This window comes from Scyliorhinus torazame, chromosome 10 (genome assembly GCF_047496885.1).
Source record: "Scyliorhinus torazame isolate Kashiwa2021f chromosome 10, sScyTor2.1, whole genome shotgun sequence".
Lineage (NCBI taxonomy): Eukaryota > Metazoa > Chordata > Chondrichthyes > Carcharhiniformes > Scyliorhinidae > Scyliorhinus > Scyliorhinus torazame.
In genome coordinates this window covers 44,214,549-44,233,061 of record NC_092716.1, presented here as the reverse complement: position 1 = coordinate 44,233,061, position 18,513 = coordinate 44,214,549, and the positions used below count along the sequence as shown (strand labels likewise).

At 43.3% G+C, this 18,513-nt stretch overlaps 1 protein-coding gene and 3 non-coding genes across 5 annotated transcripts; all 4 read right to left on the bottom strand.

Annotated features, from left to right (window-relative positions):
• Positions 1-3,744: 3,744 nt before the first annotated feature.
• rpl13 (ribosomal protein L13) lies at positions 3,745-11,988 on the bottom strand. 2 transcript variants are annotated; one of them, XM_072518051.1, is made up of 6 exons: positions 11,864-11,988; positions 10,660-10,788; positions 9,826-9,967; positions 5,744-5,917; positions 4,527-4,583; positions 3,745-3,958 (listed from the first exon to the last, which is right to left on the bottom strand). In XM_072518051.1, the coding sequence occupies exons 2-6, from the start codon at positions 10,761-10,763 to the stop codon at positions 3,800-3,802; spliced, it is 636 nt and encodes a 211-aa protein (XP_072374152.1). In that variant the 5' UTR covers positions 10,764-10,788; positions 11,864-11,988; the 3' UTR covers positions 3,745-3,799. The 2 variants fall into 2 exon arrangements, with proteins under 2 accessions (XP_072374152.1, XP_072374153.1); XM_072518052.1 differs by lacking the exon at positions 11,864-11,988 and adding an exon at positions 11,134-11,163.
• LOC140384960 (small nucleolar RNA MBII-202) lies at positions 4,645-4,729 on the bottom strand. Its single transcript, XR_011933244.1, has one exon. It is a non-coding gene; the product is annotated as a small nucleolar RNA MBII-202 (small nucleolar RNA).
• On the bottom strand, positions 9,489-9,568 carry LOC140384963 (small nucleolar RNA MBII-202). Its single transcript, XR_011933246.1, has one exon. It is a non-coding gene; the product is annotated as a small nucleolar RNA MBII-202 (small nucleolar RNA).
• LOC140384961 (small nucleolar RNA MBII-202) lies at positions 10,441-10,520 on the bottom strand. The gene has a single exon (XR_011933245.1). It is a non-coding gene; the product is annotated as a small nucleolar RNA MBII-202 (small nucleolar RNA).
• Positions 11,989-18,513: the final 6,525 nt, after the last annotated feature.

Sequence of the window (18,513 nt, the reverse complement as noted above, 5' to 3'; positions counted from 1 at the left end):
AAGGTTAGGCTAATTGGCCTATAATTTTCCATCTTTTTTTCTTGTTCCCTTCTTGAACAGGGGGGTTACATCAGCGATTTTCCAATCCCCTGGGACTTTCCCTGACTCCAGTGACTTTTGAAAGATCATAACTAACGCCTCCACTATTTCTTCAGCTATCTCCTTTCGAACTCTAGGATGTAGCCCATCTGGGCCTGGAGATTTATCAATTTTTAGACCTCTTAGTTTCTCTAGCACTTTCTCCTTTGTGATGGCTACCATATTCAACTCTGCCCCCTGACTCTCCTGAATTGTTGGGATATTACTCATGTCTTCTACTGTGAAGATTGACGCAAAGTACTTATTTAGTTCCTCAGCTATTTCCTTGTCTCCCAACACTAGATTACCAGTGTCATTTTGGAGCAGCCCAATGTCTACTTTTGCCTCCCGTTTGTTTTTAATATATTTAAAGAAACTTTTACTATCATTCTAATGTTACTGGCTAGCCTACCTTCATATTTGATCCTCTCTTTCCTTATTTCTCTCTTTGTTTTTGTAGACTTCCCAATCTTCTGACTTCCCACTACTCTTTGCCACATTATAGGCTTTCTCTTTTGCTTTGATGCATTCCCTGACTTCCTTTGTCAGCCATGGCTGCCTAATCCCCCCTCTGATAACCTTTCTTTCCTTTGGGATGAACCTCTGTACTGTATCCTCAATTACTCCCAGAAACTCCTGCCATTGCTGTTCTACTGTCTTTCCCACTAGGCTCTGCTCCCAGTCGATTTTCAGCAGTTCCGCCCTCATGCCCCTGTAGTTACCTTTATTTAACTGTAACACCTTTACATCTGATTCTACCTTCTTTCTTTCAAATTGCAGACTGAATTCTACCATATTATGATCACTGCCTCCTAAGTGTTCCCTTACTTTAAGGTCTTTTATCAAATCTGGCTCATTACATAACACTAAGTCCAGAATGGCCTGTTCCCTCGTGGGCTCCATCACAAGCTGTTCCAAAAAGCCCTCCTGTAAACATTCAATAAATTCCCTTTGGGTCCACTGGCAACATTATTTACCCAGTTCACCTGCATATTGAAGTCCCCCATGATCTCTGTGACCTTGCCTTTCTGACATGCCTTGTCTATTTTGTGGTGCATTTTGTGCCCCTGGTCCTGACCAGTTAGGAGGCCTGTACATAACTCCCATTATGGGTTTTTTTGCCTTTGTGGTTCCTCAACTCTACCCAGACTCCACATCATCTGACCCTATGTCGTTTAGTGCTATTGATTTAATTTCATTTCTAATTAACAAGGCAGCCCCGCCCCCTCTGCCCACCTGTCTTTTCGATAGGTTGCAAATCCCTGGATGTTTAAATGCCAGTCCTGAACCCCCTGCAACCACGTCTCTGTGATGCCTACCACATCATAATCAGTCACAATCTGGGCCACAAGCTCATCTACCTTGTTCCATACACTGCGCGCATTTAAATATAGCACCTTTAATTCTCTATTGACCGTCCCTTTTTGTTTTCTTAGTGTGGTGGACCTTGGTTTACTGAGCCTTTCCATACACGGTCATATTTTGTTAGATGGGGACTATCGTAACCTCTCCCGAGTTATCTTTTCGTGCTTTTTTGTATTCCTAAGCAGCTACGCTTCCCACTGATTACTTCACCTCTTGGTTCCCTGACTTTCCCTCCCCCCCCCCCCAATCTCTAAAGTCCTATTGACCACCCTATTTACTCTTTTCACCAGAACACTGGTCCCAGTTCGGTTCAGGTGGAGACCATCCCAACGGTATAGGTCCCCCCGTCCCAAACCTGATGCCAGTGTCCCATGAAAAGGAACCCCTTTCCCACACCACTCTTTCAGCCACGTGTTAACATCCCTTATTCTTGCCTCCCTATGCCAATTTGCACGTGGCTCGGGCAGTAATCAGAGATTATGACCCTTGAGGACCTGTTTTTAAAAATTTGAATCCTAGCTCTTTATAATCTCGAAACAGGGCAGCACGGTAGCATTGTGGATAGCACAATTGCTTCACAGCTCCAGGGTCCCAGGTTCGAACCCGGCTTGGGTCACTGTCTGTGCGGAGTCTGCACATTCTCCCAGTGTGTGCGTGGGTTTCCTCCCACAGTCCAAAGTTGTGCAGGTTAAGTGGATTGGCCATGATAAATTGCCCTTAGTGTTGGGTGGAGTTATTGGGTTATGGGGATAGGGTGGAGGTGTTGACCTTGGGTAGGGTGCTCTTTCCAAGAGCCGGTGCAGACTCGATGGGCTGAATGGCCTCCTGCACTGTAAATTCTATGATAATCTATGAAGCATGAGGTCCTCTTTCCTAGACTTGCCTATGTTGTTGGTACCGACATGGACAACAACTGGATCCTCCCCCTCCCTCTCCAGTATCCTTTCAAGCTGGTCAGAGATGTCCCGCACCCTAGCACCGGGCATGCAACATACCATGCGGGATTCTTTATCCTGCTCACAAAGGATACTATCTATCCCCCTGATAATAGAATCCCCAACAACTACAACTTGCCTATTTACTCAAGCACATCACCTGACCAATTAAACTAATTAAATTAGTTTAATTTAAGTTTACGAGTTTAGCTGTTTTTGGGGCAGATTTGCTATCAACCAATCAGATCACAGCTTCCCTCTGATGTCACTTTTGGAAAAAAAAGTGGAAAACAGGAAGTTACCGTTAGGTTTTTATACTCACAAAGAGACTGCTCCTCCTCCTCCGACGGCTCCCGAAACTAGGCCCGAAGAAAGAGAGAAAACAGTAGGGAAAAACACCTTCTCCCACTCTGCACCGAATTACCTCACTGCACCAAATTCCCAAGTTTCAAATTCCCACTCTGGCTGGTGTCTCACTCAGACGGTCTCTCTTTGACCTGCACAACGCTTACTGAGTGCGCTTTGTCTGTCTTTTATACAGACTCCAGGATGACTCACACTACTTAAAGTTCAAAGAGAATACAAAGTGTACCTTTGTGACCCTAAACAGGCCTCAGGTGACTGCCAGATAACTGCCCTCGGTACTCAGTTGAGAAATGTTATATTTTGATCTTTCTCCTCCATCTCAACCGTGCCCCCCCCCCCCCCCCCACTTTAAGAATGTCAAATATATTGCACTCCATCTTAAAAACCCCTCCCCTTTAAAAAAAAATATCAGACCTGTATTGCCGCAATGAAAATGCTCCACCCCAGCTGCTGTCGTTTGACCTGAGTTTTTCGTGTCCGCAGTTCTCTTAGCCATCAGACAAGGAGGAACACCCCGCTCCTCTGAAATTGTGTAATGGAATCTTTTACATCAACCCCAGAGGTCAGAACTGGTTGAATATCTCATCTGAAATGTGGCATCTCTCAACAATGCAGGACTGGAAGTGTCAGTCGAGTATTTGTGCTCAGGTTCTTGAGAGTTGGACCCAGAAGCAACAGTGCTATCATTGAGCTAGACCCAGCAACAATTTATTCTACCCCTTACTGGTTAAAGAATTTTCAATGTGCATTGACTCTTCCGCACAAATATTTTCAAAATATATTTAACGTAACAATTTCCCTCACCCCAGAACATGTCAAACATTAATGTCTTCAGTAACCAATTTTGAATATGAAGTCAAGCTTGAAACAGCTCAACATTAAAATGAAGTTTGGCAAAACAATAACTAACTTGCCATCAGTGTAAATTAAATGCTCCTGGAAAAAAAGGAATATGGATGAAATAAGTAAAATGTAGTTTTGCACAATGAACTGAACAATGTTTCTTCTTTAAAAAGTATTGGTTATTTATTGAATAGTTCCAGATATTTTATATTTTACTTCTTCTTCTCAACATCCTGCTCTGCTGCTTCCTTTGCTCTCTTAGCACGGATTCCAAACAAACGTGCATTTGCACGAGCCATACGGAGGCTTGCAAAGGCCTTGAAATTCTTCTCATCCTCAGAGATCACCCGGGCCTTCTCTCTTTTGTATATCTGAAAAGAAAATAGTATTCATAAATAAGTTGTATACACAACTTACAAAAGCCTACAAAAAAATTATAACGATGAGGTCAGAACCATTGCGGCAGAATTGGAGCTCTCATATTATTAATCATCTATAGAATTGCATGTTCGCTCTTTCAGTTTTCAACTAATATTGTTTGCTACAGAGATTCTCTAAACATGGGCAATAAACCATTTTCCAAGTTAGCAAAGGGAGCCCAGGCAGAAAATTTGATTTTCCTCTTTGGAAAAAAGCTTTGACAAAGGGTCATCTGGACTCGAAACGTTAGCACTTTTCTCTCCCTACAGATGCTGCCAGACCTGCCAAGATTTTCCAGCATTTTCTCTTTGGTTTCAGATTCCAGCATCCGCAGCAATTTGCTTTTATAAAGGACAGCACTCTCGCCCTTCCTTTATAGCCATCCAAAAGATACAGCACCTTCAACAGTTTCAGCCTAATTAGATGCTCAACTCTACTTCACCTTCTGACTAAGAGGGACCACTGGGCCATAGCTGACAATGTTTAAAAATTAAGAAAACATATTTTAAAGTTACTCACATTCTTGATTGGCATGACAGGTCCAGTTAGCTGGGTTGCCACCTTAATTTCTTCAGCCTGTGGAAAAGAAATCGGCATTAACAATATCAGATTAAACAAACCCATTGAGTTTTAATTATATGACACGCCCACAGTCATCAGATGGAAAAGGGTTCAACAAAAATCATCAAGGATGTACAGAGATTCCGGAGAAAGTGTCATCATTTGACTGTGGTGAAAGAACATTACTACAATCACTGAATTACATTAACAGATTGACAGAGATCCCTGTAACAGACAAGCACATTAGAGACCAAGACCTTTTTTAAACTCTTTACATATGCTGGTCAGTTTCATGATTAACTATCACCTGCAACCTCAACTTCAGAACCAATAATTAGTTTTAAAGTGTCATGGCCATCTGCTCGGTTGCCCCTGCAATATATATTTATTACCTGGAGAAAGAAAATCATCACAGCACTGAAATTATAGCCCCCTTTGTTTAAAATCCCCAAGTGCAATGTCAAGCTAGCCACGCAGCTTTTGCAACCCATCTATCCAAATGCCCTCACCAATTGATTTATATGCCCACCGGACCAAGATGACTTAATCAAGTTATAAATAGTTTCCTGTGTTGAAACATTCCATTTTCCTCCAGTAATGTAAAAGAAAGGGGGAAGCACAGTGGTTAGCACTGCTGCCTCACGTCACCGAGGACCGGGGTTCAATTCTGGCCTTGAGCGACTGCATGTGGAGTTTGCACTTTCTCCCCAAGTCTACTTAGGTTTCCCCTTTCAAACCAAAGATGTGCAGGTTAGGTGGGGTTATGGGGATAGGGCAGGAGGGGTGGGCCTAGATAGAATGCTCTTTCAGGAGGTCGGTGCACTTGATGGGCTGAATGGCCTTCTGCACTGAAGCAATTCTATGGTTCTAATGTAACCCATTAACTTATCCACCTCCCGTTACTGTTGTCATGTTTCTATTTGCAACTGTTTTACCACCCATGTCCATATGGCCCAGGACTTCACCCTGCCTCCTAATCATGCACATGCAATCCATCAACATTGTCTACAAGCTGGAATTTGACTTTAACACAATTATCCAATTGTCTTAGTTCTGACTTTAAGATTCCAGAACAATTCTTATTTTTAAATGCCATTAAAGAGCCAGTGGTCCTTGGAATAAACCTCTGGAATATCAAGAATGCGATGTGCTTAACATGTAATTTGGATACTTACAGAAGAATCTCCCTTCTTGGGCATTGAAGCCTTTCTTGGGAAGATGATTAACTTGGAGCGATATTCCTTCAGACGTTGAACATTACACTGAATAGATTCAGTTGACTTGTTGCGCCGTCTGTGATCAACAGCAATGCCAATAGTACGCGCCACCCTCCTGTTAATGCCTGCAGCCTATTACATTGGCAACAAAAGATGATTTATTTTTGAGAAAAATAAAAGCAAATACAAGAACGTAAAGACGGTAAATACAGAAACATACAGAAGAGCGGCCGGGGCCATCAAATGGAAAAGGTTAAAAAGGCAATCATCGAAACACAAAATTGGAGTCGGCCATTTGAGCCTGCTTCGCCATTCATCATCATGGATGATCATCCAACTCGTAGCCTGTTCCTGCTTCTCCACCCTGCCTCACAAATCAACAAAAGACCAAATAAAGTTACAGCACAGGAACAGGCCCTTCTGCCCTCCAAGTCTGCACCGACCATGCTGCCCATTTGAACTAAAAACCCCTACCCTTCCGGGGACCATATCTCTCCATTCCCATCCTATTCATCTATTTGTCAAGATGCTGCTTAAAAGCCACTATCGTATCTGCTCCCACTACCTCCCCCAGCAGCGAGTTCCAGGCTCCCACCACCCTCTGTAAAAAAAAAAGTAGCATTGTACATCTCCTTTAAACCTTCCCCCTCGCATCTTAAACCTATGCCCCCTAGTAATTAACTCTTTCACCCTGGGTAAAAGCTTCTAACTATCCACTCTGTCCATGTCCCTCATAACCTTGTAGACTTCTATCAGGTCGCCCCTTAATCTCCATCGTTCCAGTGAGAACAAACCACGTTTCTCCACTCCTCATAGCTAATGCCCTCCATACCAGGCAACATCCTGCTAAATATTTTCTGTACCCTCTCCAATGCCTCCACATTCTTCTGGTAGTGTGGCGATCAGATGTGAACACTACATTCCAAGTGTGGCCTAACTACGGTTCTATAAAGCTGCAACATGCCTTGCCAATTTTAAAATTCAATGCCTCGGTCGATGAAGGCAAGCATGCCGTATGCCTTCTTGACTACCTTCTCCACCTGTGTTGCCACTTTCCGTGACCTGTGTACCTATACACCCAGATCCCCCTGCCATATCAGTTTATCCCTTTAGCCCCAAATACTATATCTAACTCCTTGAAAACATGCAATGTTTTGGCCTCAACTACTTTGTGATAGAGAATTCCACAGGCTCACCACACTCTGGGTGAAGACATTTCTCCTAATCTGAGTCTTTGGACTCCCCTGCCATCAGGAACATTCGCATCTTTCCTGTCTAGTCATGTTAGAATTTTCTAGGTTTTTATGAGAGCCCCCTCATTCTGCTGAACTCCAGCAAATACAATCTGAACCAACGCAATCTCTCCTCATAAGTCAGTCCTTTCATCCCAGGAATCAGCCTGGCAAAACTTTTCTACATTTCCTCCACAGCAAGAACATCCTTCCTCAGATAGAGACCGAAACTGCACAATATTCCAGGTGAGGCCTCACCAAGGCCCCGTATAACTGCAGCAAGACATCCCTGCCCCTGTACTTGAATCCTATCGCAATGAAGGACAACATAACACTTGCCCTCTTCGCTGCCTGCTGCACCAACATGCTTACTTTCAGCGACTGGTGTGCAAGGACACCCAGGTCTTGGTGCACATTCCCTCTCAATCTATAGTCATTCAGATAATAACCTGCCTTCCTGTTTTTGCTATCAAAGTGGACAACCTCACATTAATCCAAATACTGCATCTTTCTTGCATTTGCAACATGCCCAAATGACATTAAAGCATCTCTGCATCCTCTTCACAGCTCGCCCTCGAAATGAAAAAAAAAACAGCTTGGTGTCATCTGCAAATTTTGGGATATTACATTTAGATCCCTCATCTAAATCATTACCAGTTATCAGTGGTGATGAATAAACAATTAGAAAGCAATTTTCAGTTCAATTACTTCAGGTTAGGCAGTTATTCCAAAAAATACCAATTGCCCAACGTTTCAAATGACTTGACAATTCTCTCCCCTGAACAGGCCTCAAGACTTTGTGTGCTATTCCCACAACCAATGTAGTTCAAACCAAAATCACAAACTACAATTTGAAGCAGTCTTCAGTCCCGACCACAAACTCCATCTCTCTTACTAACAATTGTCGGAGGCCATTCACCATATTTGGCCAGAGATGAACTTCCGACCACATGTCCACCTCAATCGATAAGACGATATCTACTACGTCCATGCATCAACTCATTTGGCTGCTGAAACCTTCATCCTTGCCTTTATTATTCTAGACCTGATTATTTCAATTAACTCCTAACCAGCTTCCCACATTCTATCTTCTGCAAACTGCAGTTCATCCAAAACTGCAATCCTTCTCTTAACTTGCACAAAATCCCTTTCACCAATCACCTGTGTGCAAAGTTTCGATTTCAAATTCGTCCATGGTGTTATCCCTCTTTATCACGAACGTCCTCCAGCTCTACAACCCTCCAGCTATCTGTACCCCTTCAACTCTGGCTCCTTTAGCAGCCCCAATTTTGATTGCTCTCCTATCGGCAACTGTGAGGCTCTAAGCCCTGGAATTACACCCCTCAGACTTTCCGTGCCCCCCCCCCCCCCCACCCTAAAACCCATCTCTTTGATCAAGGTTTTGGTGGCCTGCACTAGTCATTTTATGTGGCCCTAAAAAAGCCTGCGTTAGTGTATGTATGACTGCTGCAATCATGTTTTAAAAGAAACCTGTTTCAAAAGGCAAGTATGTTTTGGGAGCCAGGTGTGCAATTAGAGCATCGTAAAACCATGGGCTAATGTCGTTTTGTTTGGATTGAGGAGGGGGGGTTCCATGTGGAGTTAATTAGATTTCAGCTTGGTATGGTACTATGTGGAGCCATGGTATCAGGCGTTTTGCAGAAAAGCAGTTCAGTTGCAATCTAAATGAAGCTGTGAGCAGGTCAAGCATTTTGCTCTCAATGCAGTTCAGTTAAAGATATGTTTGTAGACTGATCAGCAGTGTTTCAAAGCAGTTCAGGCTTGCCTGATTAGGTGAGTTGAAACAAGTGGAGAAGCATCTTCTTTTCTGCAGGGTTCTGACAGGATTCAGGTCTATTTTTTTTAAAGCAGTGTCAAAATATCTCTTTCACAAAGAACATCTCTGTTAAGTATGTATTCTGAGTGCTAATGGATTGATAGAGAGCTGAGATTTTTAAAAATAAATTCAGAGTACCCAATTATTTTTTCTAATTAAGGGGCAATTTTAGTGTGGCCAATTTACCTACCCTGCACATCTTTGGGGTTGTGGGGGTGAGACCCGCGCAGACAATGTGCAAACTCCATGCGACAGTGACCCGGGGCCAGGATCGAACTTTGGTCCTCAGCGCCGTGAGGCAACAGTTCTAATCACTGTGCCGCCCTAAATATTGGTGGTACTGTCCAGTATCCTAGCCACTGTTGGAATTTGGTCTGGGATTGTAATGGCCCAATGTGAAATTTGTATGGTAACACTCCTTTGAAAGTGTTTTACTACTTTAATGGCTCTATATGCAAGATGCATGTGGTATACACATACATATACACAGTAAATGTATAAATAATTTTCAGAAAACTCAAACCAAGTTTAAAATCATTACAGTAGCAACATAATCCATCTGTTTTAATACAAGAGGTACCATTAGACATTTCTGGAAAATGTATCTCTCTGGACATTTTAAAACAAGAATTTAGAGCAGTCCACAGTCATCAGCAAAAAGGGTTCAAAAGTATTCATCAAGGAGATACAGAGATTCCGGAGAAATTGTCATCATCTGACTATGGACAGCTAATGATCTGTAATTTATATGCATACAATTATTTTATTTTCCCATCCGGACTGTTGATTTATCACACTATCCTCTAAAGTGTCTACCCAATGGGTCCAGCTTTGTTCAGTTATACTCGAGTCATTAGTCTTTCTAATCCTGCCAAAGAACTGACAATGGGAAATAAAACGCTTTACTTATTCAATGTTTTTTTAAAAAAACAGCCTGATGTTTTTACAATAATGTTGCTGCAAACAGTTACCTTTAGCTCCTCCAAGCTGAAGCCTCGTCCAGCACGTACTTTGGTGTGATATCTGACAGTGGGACACCTAACAACTGGTCGAAGGGGGCCAGCAACTGGACGTGGAGCGATGCGACGTGCTTTAGCCAACCGTGCCTTGCGCCTATCAACCAACAGCACTGTAAGTTATCCAAGAACATCGTAAATCACAAGACATCAGATATGCCTATTTTAATCAACAGTAAACTAAGAAATCCAAGGACGATACTTATTTAATGGGCAGCAACTGTAGTCAGTACACTCCAACTAGTGAATGCAACTTGTTTACTACCTATTGTTTCTTCAGTTACAGTACGGATTTCAACTTTGGAACTCCTTATCTCAAGGGGTAACAAGGAGCTCAATTTTTTTGCCTGACTGGTTCCAGGTTTGTGCAGGGCAGAGGGAAAAGCAACGGAAGCCAACTCTTTGCAACCAGATGAAGCAGCAATGAAGGTAGTGATAAAATAAATTATTTTCAGAAGAACTTAAACCAAGTTTAAAATCGTTGCAGTAGCATCTGTTTTAATACAAGAGGTATCATTAGACATTTCTGGAAAATTTATCTCTCTGGACATTTGAAAACAAAAGAATTTAGAGCAGTCCACAGTCATCAGCAAAAAGGGTTCAAAAGTATTCATCAAGGAGATACAGAGATTCCGGAGAAATTGTCATCATCTGATTGTGGACAGCTAATGAATGATCTGTAATTATATTGCCAAGCACCTTCATTTTCCACACAAAAACAGTAACCCAACTATTAATTCCTGCAAGGAAATAGAACCAAGCTTAAATTCTCATTATTGGATTGCATACCTGCGGACTTTTCTGGCTGGCTGGTTGAACCAAGTGCGGACTCTTTTCTGCCAGTCCTTGTGGAAATGAGGGTTCAGGATCATTCCATTCCGACTTGGGGCCATGGCTGCTTAATGAAGGGCTGAAACCCTGCAATATTAAGTAAACATTAATAAATATGAAGCAAACAATTAAAGATTACAAATTATTTCACTCCACAGCCAATCATTTGAATTAGTAAGCAACCCCGCATCCAGCTATTTTCTAGCAAATTGCTTAGGAGGAACTGACATAATCCAGATGAATTCTCTAAAGTTGAGCCACTGACATCTCATGACATCAGAAAATTAAACTCTTGACAATCAGAGCAAAATCCAGACCCAGACTATACATTCTCAACCCAATGATTGCCTTGACCGTCACTAAACAAACGACTGATAATTCTTCAAATCATTCGAACTGTGCCAGCTGTGGCTCAGTCGGGAGCAGCCTTACCGGAGTCAAAGAGGTTTGTGGGTTCGAGTCACACTCCAGGGCTTGAGCACGAAAATCAAAAGCTGATATCCCAGTGCATGCAGTACCAGGGCAACATTATTGTTGGGCGCATGGGACCAGCTGTCCTCTAAAGTGGATGCAGAAGATTCCACTGCATTATTTTGCAAAAGAGCAGGGAAGTTAGCCTCGGAGTCACCCCAGAGAATGTTGATCCAGCAAACCGACAGGGGAGCAGATACTCTGGTCACATTGCAGCTTTTGGGAACTTGATTTGTTCAGACTGGGCCGCCACATACGCTGCGTTACACTGGAGGCTACGTTTCAAAAGCTCTTTGGGACGTGTTGCGATCGTGAAAGGCGCTATGTAAATACAGGCCTTGATTTTAAAAGCTCAATGAACAAACCAGCTCGAAGCCTTTCAGAGTGCTCAAATTGCCACAAGCGCTAAGTGTACAACTTTCCTCTGCAATCTACTGACCGCAGCCCATTTTGGGCCATTGGCTCCTAACCCGCTCCGCTAATAGACATTGCCTCCTCGATTTTAGGCCTCGATCACTCCAGCACCGAAAACAGGGGCAAGACAGGCTCGGCGACATCTTTCCTTAGAAATGATTACGGATATTGAGAGTCCGTTATTTTTCGTGCCACGGAGCATTAATTCGTCACCAGTCGACTCGGTGAACCTGATGGATGGATTGTGATTTTATTCACATTCTCAACCAACACCTACCTTCACGAGGGAAATGGCCGAAGGAAAAGGACCAGCGGCGCCGAGGGATGCCGGGATATGTACACAGGCACGGTGACGAGCCAATCAGAAGAGCGGACGCTGACCTGTGCCCTGCCCCACACAAAGATGGCGTCCCCCCGGCACACTTGGATCTGCGGAGCAATGGGAAATTCATTCTTTGTACACGTGGAACACAGTTGTTGAAATTTTAAATGCCATTTGCCAAGAAGCAGTAAATTTGATGCAGTCTTCGGCTTTCTGAAGTCTCCAGAACATTTTCAGTCATGATACAAAACCAGAAAATGCTGGCAAAGCCCAGCAGGTCTGGCATGCGTGGAGAGTTAACGTTTCGGACCGATGGGCGGCCCTTTAGACAGCAGTTCACTTTAATGCCTCAATTTCTAAGATTTCCAGCATCCCTAGTATTTTCCTTTTATATTTCTTCTAGTCGCAAGTTCGAAATGCTTCTTACGGGTTGAATGTAAATTTATCATCTCTGCTTTCGTGTTGTTTTTCTAGAAATTGACACCTTTATTTTGTGTGTTTTATGACCCAAAGTTCTTCTTACCAAGGTTGAAACCGATTATATTTGAAATTTAAATTACAAATTACTGTTCAGTGACCTGACCTCACCTGAAATTTATCCAGATGACTGGATGGCAAATGTTTTTTTATTATTTGTCCATAGACTTTAAACTTAATGAAATGAAAATGAAAAATGAAAATTTTCATTTGTAATGCAAAGCCATTCATTTGTTAAAACATGGCGTCTAATTTGAAACTTTTAGCCTTGTGCCATTTTGCATCCATATTTTATGTACCTGTACAAAAATATTGTTTATTAATTTATTTTTTACAGGATGTGCACTTTGCTGGCTAGACCAGTATTTGTTGTCCATCCCTCGATGCTATGTCTATCCCAAATTGCCATAAGAACTAGGAGCAGGTGTAGGCCATCTGGCCCCTCGAGCCTGCTCCATCATTCAATGAGATCATGGCTGATCTTTTGTGGACTCAGCTCCACTTTCCGGCCCGAACACCATAACCCTTAATCCCTTTATTCTTCAAAAAACTATCTATATCTTAAAAACATTTAATGAAGGAGCCTCTACTGCTTCACTGGGCAAGGAATTCCATAGATTCACAACCCTTTGGGTGAAGAAGTTCCTCCTAAACTCAGTCCTAAATCTACTTCCCCTTATTTTGAGGCTATGCCCCCCAGTTCTGCTTTCACCCCCAGTGGAAACAACCTGCCCACATCTATCTATTCCCTTCATAATTTTATATGTTTCTATAAGATTCCCCCTCATACTTCTAAATTCCAACAAGTACAGTCCGAGTCTACTCAACCTCTCCTCGTAATCCAACCCCTTTAGCTCTGGGATTAACCTAGTGAATCTCCTCTGCACACCCTCCAGCGCCAGTACGTCCTTTCTCAGGTAAGAAGGTGGTGGTGAGCTGCTTTCTTGAACCACTGCAATCCATGAGGTATAGGTACACCTACTGTGCTATTGGGGAGGGAGTTCCAGGATTTTGACCCAGTGACAGTGAAATATCGGTGATATATTTCCAAGTCAGGATGGTTCCCATGTATCTGCTGCCCTTACCCTTTTAGATGATAGTGGATATGGGTTTGGAAGGTGCTGCCAATGGAGCCTTGGTGAGTTCCTGCAGTGCATCTTGTAGATGGCACATACTGCTGCTACTGTGCATCGGTGGTGGAGGAAGTGAATGCTTGTGCAATGGATGCAAATCAAGTGAGCTGCTTTGTCCTGGATGCTGTTGAGCTTCTTCGGTGTTGTTGGAGTTGCTCTCATCCAGGAAAGTGTCGAATATTCCATCTCACATGCTTGTAGGTTGTGGACAGGCTTTGGGGGAGTCGGGAGGTGATTTATTCACTGCAGGATTCCTAGCCTCAGGGGGAAGCATGGTGGCACAGGTGTTAGCACTGCTGCCTCACGGCACCGAGGACCTCGTTCGATCCTGGCCCCGGGTAACTGTCCGTGTGGAGTTTGCACATTCTCCGTGTCTCACCCCCACAACCCAAATATGTGCAGGGTAGGTGGATTGACCATGCTAAATTGCCCTTTAATTGAAAAAAAAATGAATTGGGTACTTCAAATTTTAAAAAAAGTATTCCTAGTCTCAGACCTACTTTTGTAGCCACAGTATATTTGGCTAGTCCATTTCAGTTTGTGGTCAATGGTAACCCCCAGGATGTTGATATTGGGGGATCCAGTGGTGGTAATGCCATTGAATGCCATGGGGCGATTGTTTGATTTTCTGTTATTGGAGATGGTCATTGCCTGGCACTTGTGTGACACGAATGTTACTTGCCACTTGTCAGCCTAGGCCTGGATATTGTCCAAGTCTTGCTGCATTTGCATGTGGGCTGCTTCAGTGCCTGAGGAGTCACAAATGGGGTTTGTTGTTGTAAAATGGTCAGTCACGAACATTTAATAAATTCATTTTCAATGCCCTGCCTCATCTACAGTAAATATAGCGTACAGTAAATCTTCAATTTAAGTTGCCCTGGCTTAAGTTGTTTTGATTTGTCAAGTTTTTAATGGGGCAAGCATTTGGTTTTAGCTTTGTGAATTAACTTTTGCAATGGCCTCTCCCGTTCACTGACACGCCATGGATCTACCAGTTTTCCTTTCCACCTTGAGTTTACCTTCATGACCCTGCACCTTACGTTGCTCTCACGCCAAAGGTGCTTCTTGCTGTTCACATCCTGAACACTTGCTTACAATGAGGGTTCGGGAGTGGAAAAGGCAGTAAGCAGAAGGTGGTGAACAGGAGGCATATAGAGTTATCATATGTCTATTATATTTTGAATTTTATTTTAAAAGTCATTTGGGCAATCTGTAGTATATAACTTTCCAGGGCATAAAGTTTTAATGTTGCGTACTGATGGTAAAATCTGATTTGCTTGTTATGGTTTCATTTTAAGTGGTTCTTTTCAGGAACACAGCTACAACTTAAGAAATTACTGTGTTGTGCTTGTTCATTAACCTAGAAGGTAATACTATACGCATCAATTTTGTGTGTCTGAAGGTATTGACTTACTGCTACTGTTTTGTTTGTAGCTCTGTCTTTCATATATGAATAGCAAATACAAGTGAAAAATGCACTTGTGGCATCTGTCCGTGTGACATTAATTGGCTGGGTGGTTCATCATGTACCTGTAAAAGCATGCTATTTCATTAAGTGACCACTTGGTGGTGCCAAGAAGCGATTTTTAAAATATATAAAAAACAGTGAAGGACAACCTAGGCTGGTGAGTGGGCTGCATGAATTACCCTCCATCATGTCCGTGGGTGCATTAGTGAAATCGGGTATTTGCATTAACCACGATGCCATGAATAAAATTAAGCGCACTTAATACATGCCAAATATTTCATAACCAGTTATAAAAGATGCTTAAATAAACATTCATTTTTCTTTATTCGTTCATGGTGTAGTGATCTGTATATCTGCTGGTATGTAAAGGGTTAACAACTGTATAATAGTGCAGGACTACCACTAGATGGCAGCACCAGTTCCACGTACATAAACTGAATGCAGAGGTTCTTCCCACCTCTCCATATCAGGAGTGACTAGATAGCAGAGTGTTAGAGAGATAGCTTAGTTGGCGTGCTTGGTTAAATATTATTTATACTTATTTACTTAATCATCAGTTATAGTTGTAGAAGAGTGAACAAACTCATTGATATTATATTTGTTATTCATTAAATATTATTTGCTTAATTTGAAGACATTGAACTACATCCATCCGACCATTCTAGAAGTAAGCAAAGGAGTAACGACGTAATATAATACATGGGATGTGGGCATCACTGGCTGGGTCAGCATTTGTGCCCATCCCTGAGGGCATTTAAGAGTCTACCAGATTGCTGTGGGTCTAGAACATGTAGGCCAGACCAGATAAGGATGACAGATTTCTTTCCCTAAAGGACATTAGTGAACCAGATGGGTTTTTACAACAATCAACAATGGTTTCATGGTCATCATTCGACTTTTAATTCCAGATTTTCTTTTAATTGAATTTGAATTCCATCATCTGCCCTGGTAGGATTCAAACCCATGTCCTGAGCGCATTACCCTAGTCATGCTGGACAATACTACTCCGCCACTGCCTCCCCCATATTAATAGAATGGTCAACTTCAAATGGCACAAACAAATGTAATATTTACACTTACATTATTGTGACTTCTGGTTGGATCTGTCCTCCGCAAGTTTTCTTGGATTAAGACTTAGCGATGTGCAGACGCTTTGCGATTCAGCATTTTTGATAATTTCTTCTTGGTTTTTAAACATAACAAATAAAACACCGGCAGATTTGATGATGCATTCTTTCACTAATTGGACATCTGATAATGGTTTTCCATTCTTTTGAAAGTAACTAAGCTATACGAAAGCTAGCCAGTCACTGCACCATTCTCATTGAATGTTTGTCTAAGTACTTGCCTCTGTGTTTTCATGGCTTTCTTCAGATTTGAAAGCTCTCAAGCATGTTGGGCAGAACCTGAAGATTTTGCCCTGTTTCATAGTGTCTGTTAATAATCAGCTCATTGCAAATTGAGCACAATGGTCTCCCTTTGAGTAACAAAATAATCAACCTCTCAACGCTTTTACCATTCTGTCCTCATCACCCATTTTTCTTTTTGGCTACTACTTCCTCTGCATTTTGATTTTCACTTGATTCTTCCACCTCATCACGCCACTTCGACACACAACGATCCATTAGGCAGGAACAAAGCAGATAACAGGCAAAAATATCAGTAAAGAAGGCCAACCTCCCACTTGGGCCCGAACACTGAACACCATGGTCTCTGTGCTCGAGTACCCGGAAGCGCTGGACATGCTGTTTGAAGGGCGGGAACTGCAGCATCGTGATCCTGGCCTCAACTGTAAAAGGGCGATCCTGGTGGGAAATGTAGCAGCACATTCTGGCATCACCTCTTAGCAGTGTGATCCCAGACCCGGAATGAATTTAGTCTTGGTGCAATTCCCCTGCCCATCTGCACCATGGACAAGATCCCACAGGCCGAACAATGGTTGCCCACCACGGATATAGTGAACACCACCAAAATTTGTTGCTACATGGTTTGGGTAAACATAAAGGGCGGGATTCTCCACTCCTGCGCAGAAGTGCCCACACCGTCGTGAACGCCGACGAGGTTCACAACGGCGCGAAACGGCCCCTATCCCGACCGATTCAGGCCCCGAAAATGGGCTAGGATTGGGGCCGCGTCATCTACACGCGCCAGGCCTTGTTGCCGCGTAAAGGCGGCGCCGCATAACTGGCGTCACCTGCGCATGCGTGGTTGCCGCCCTCTCGGAGTCCGCCCCGCAAGAAGATGGCGGACGGATCTTGCGGGGCCGCGGAAGGAAGGAGGTCCTCCTTCAGAGAGGATGGCCCGACGATCAGTGGGCACCGATCGCGGGCTATGCCACATTTGAGGTACCCCCCCGGTGCAGGATCCCCCCCCCCCCCCCCCCCGCAGGCCGACCCCCCCAGCGTTCCCGCGCTGTTCCCGACGGCAGCGACCAGGTGCGGACAGCGCCGGGGGGAACCCGCCATTTTGGCCTGGCCGCTCGGCCCATCCGGGCCTGAGAATAGCGGGGGTGCCGGAGAATCGCCATTTTGGGTGTCTCCTGCGATTCTCCGGCCTGCGGAACTCGACGGGGCCGTTACCGCCGCTTGGGAGAATCGCGGGAGGGTGTCGGACAGGCGGCCGGGGAAATTTTGGCGGCCCAGGCGATTCTCCCAACCGGCGCGGGAGTGGAGAATCTCGCCCAGTAGCTCTATTACTTTTTCCGTTGAAGTAACTTGTTCACAAGGTTTCATGTCGAAAGACATGTAGCATACCATATTGCACCTAGAAGTGTGGAGATAGTTGTGGAGAAAATAATGGTTAGCAATGAAATGGCAATTGAACTGTAATTCCAGAAGGTACATCCCTTTCACATGTGGGACATGGGTGATCATCTAGATCGTTTTGATCTTGACTGTAAAAGCCAGTGTACAATTCCAGTACACAAAACTGCTGTGTGACATTTGAAAGCATGCCTCAAGGGTCGAAAATAGGTAAATAGAAAGACATCTTAATAAAATAGTTGACTATCTTCTTGGGGTTAAAGTGAATTTATTTATTCAATTAATTCCTTAGTTGTGTCAAGTGAGAGTAGGACATAGCCTAATAGTACTTATTACTAGTAATTTCAGTGTTTTTATTTTTATTTATATAGTCCCTTTACAATGAATTACTTTTGAAATGCAAGGTAGAAAAGCCTACATCTATCCAGTGGTAGTTTATGGCAGAATAGCTGATGGCACTCAATTCTAAACCTCACCATCTCTTGTCAATACTTCAGACTGTTTGTCCAACATTCACTCCTGGATGAACAAAGATTTTCTCCAACTAAATACTGGGAAGACCAAAGCCACCATTGCCCGAGGTTCCTGCCCGTAATGCCAATCACATATCCAGTTCGTCACTATAACTGGCTATTTCTACCTCAGTAACAGTGCCCAACTCTGTCCCTGCCTCAATCCAAAGCTGCTGAAGCTCTCATTAATTCTTTTGTTACCTCTAGACTTGAATATTCCATTATACTCTTGGTTGATTTCCCACTTTCTCAC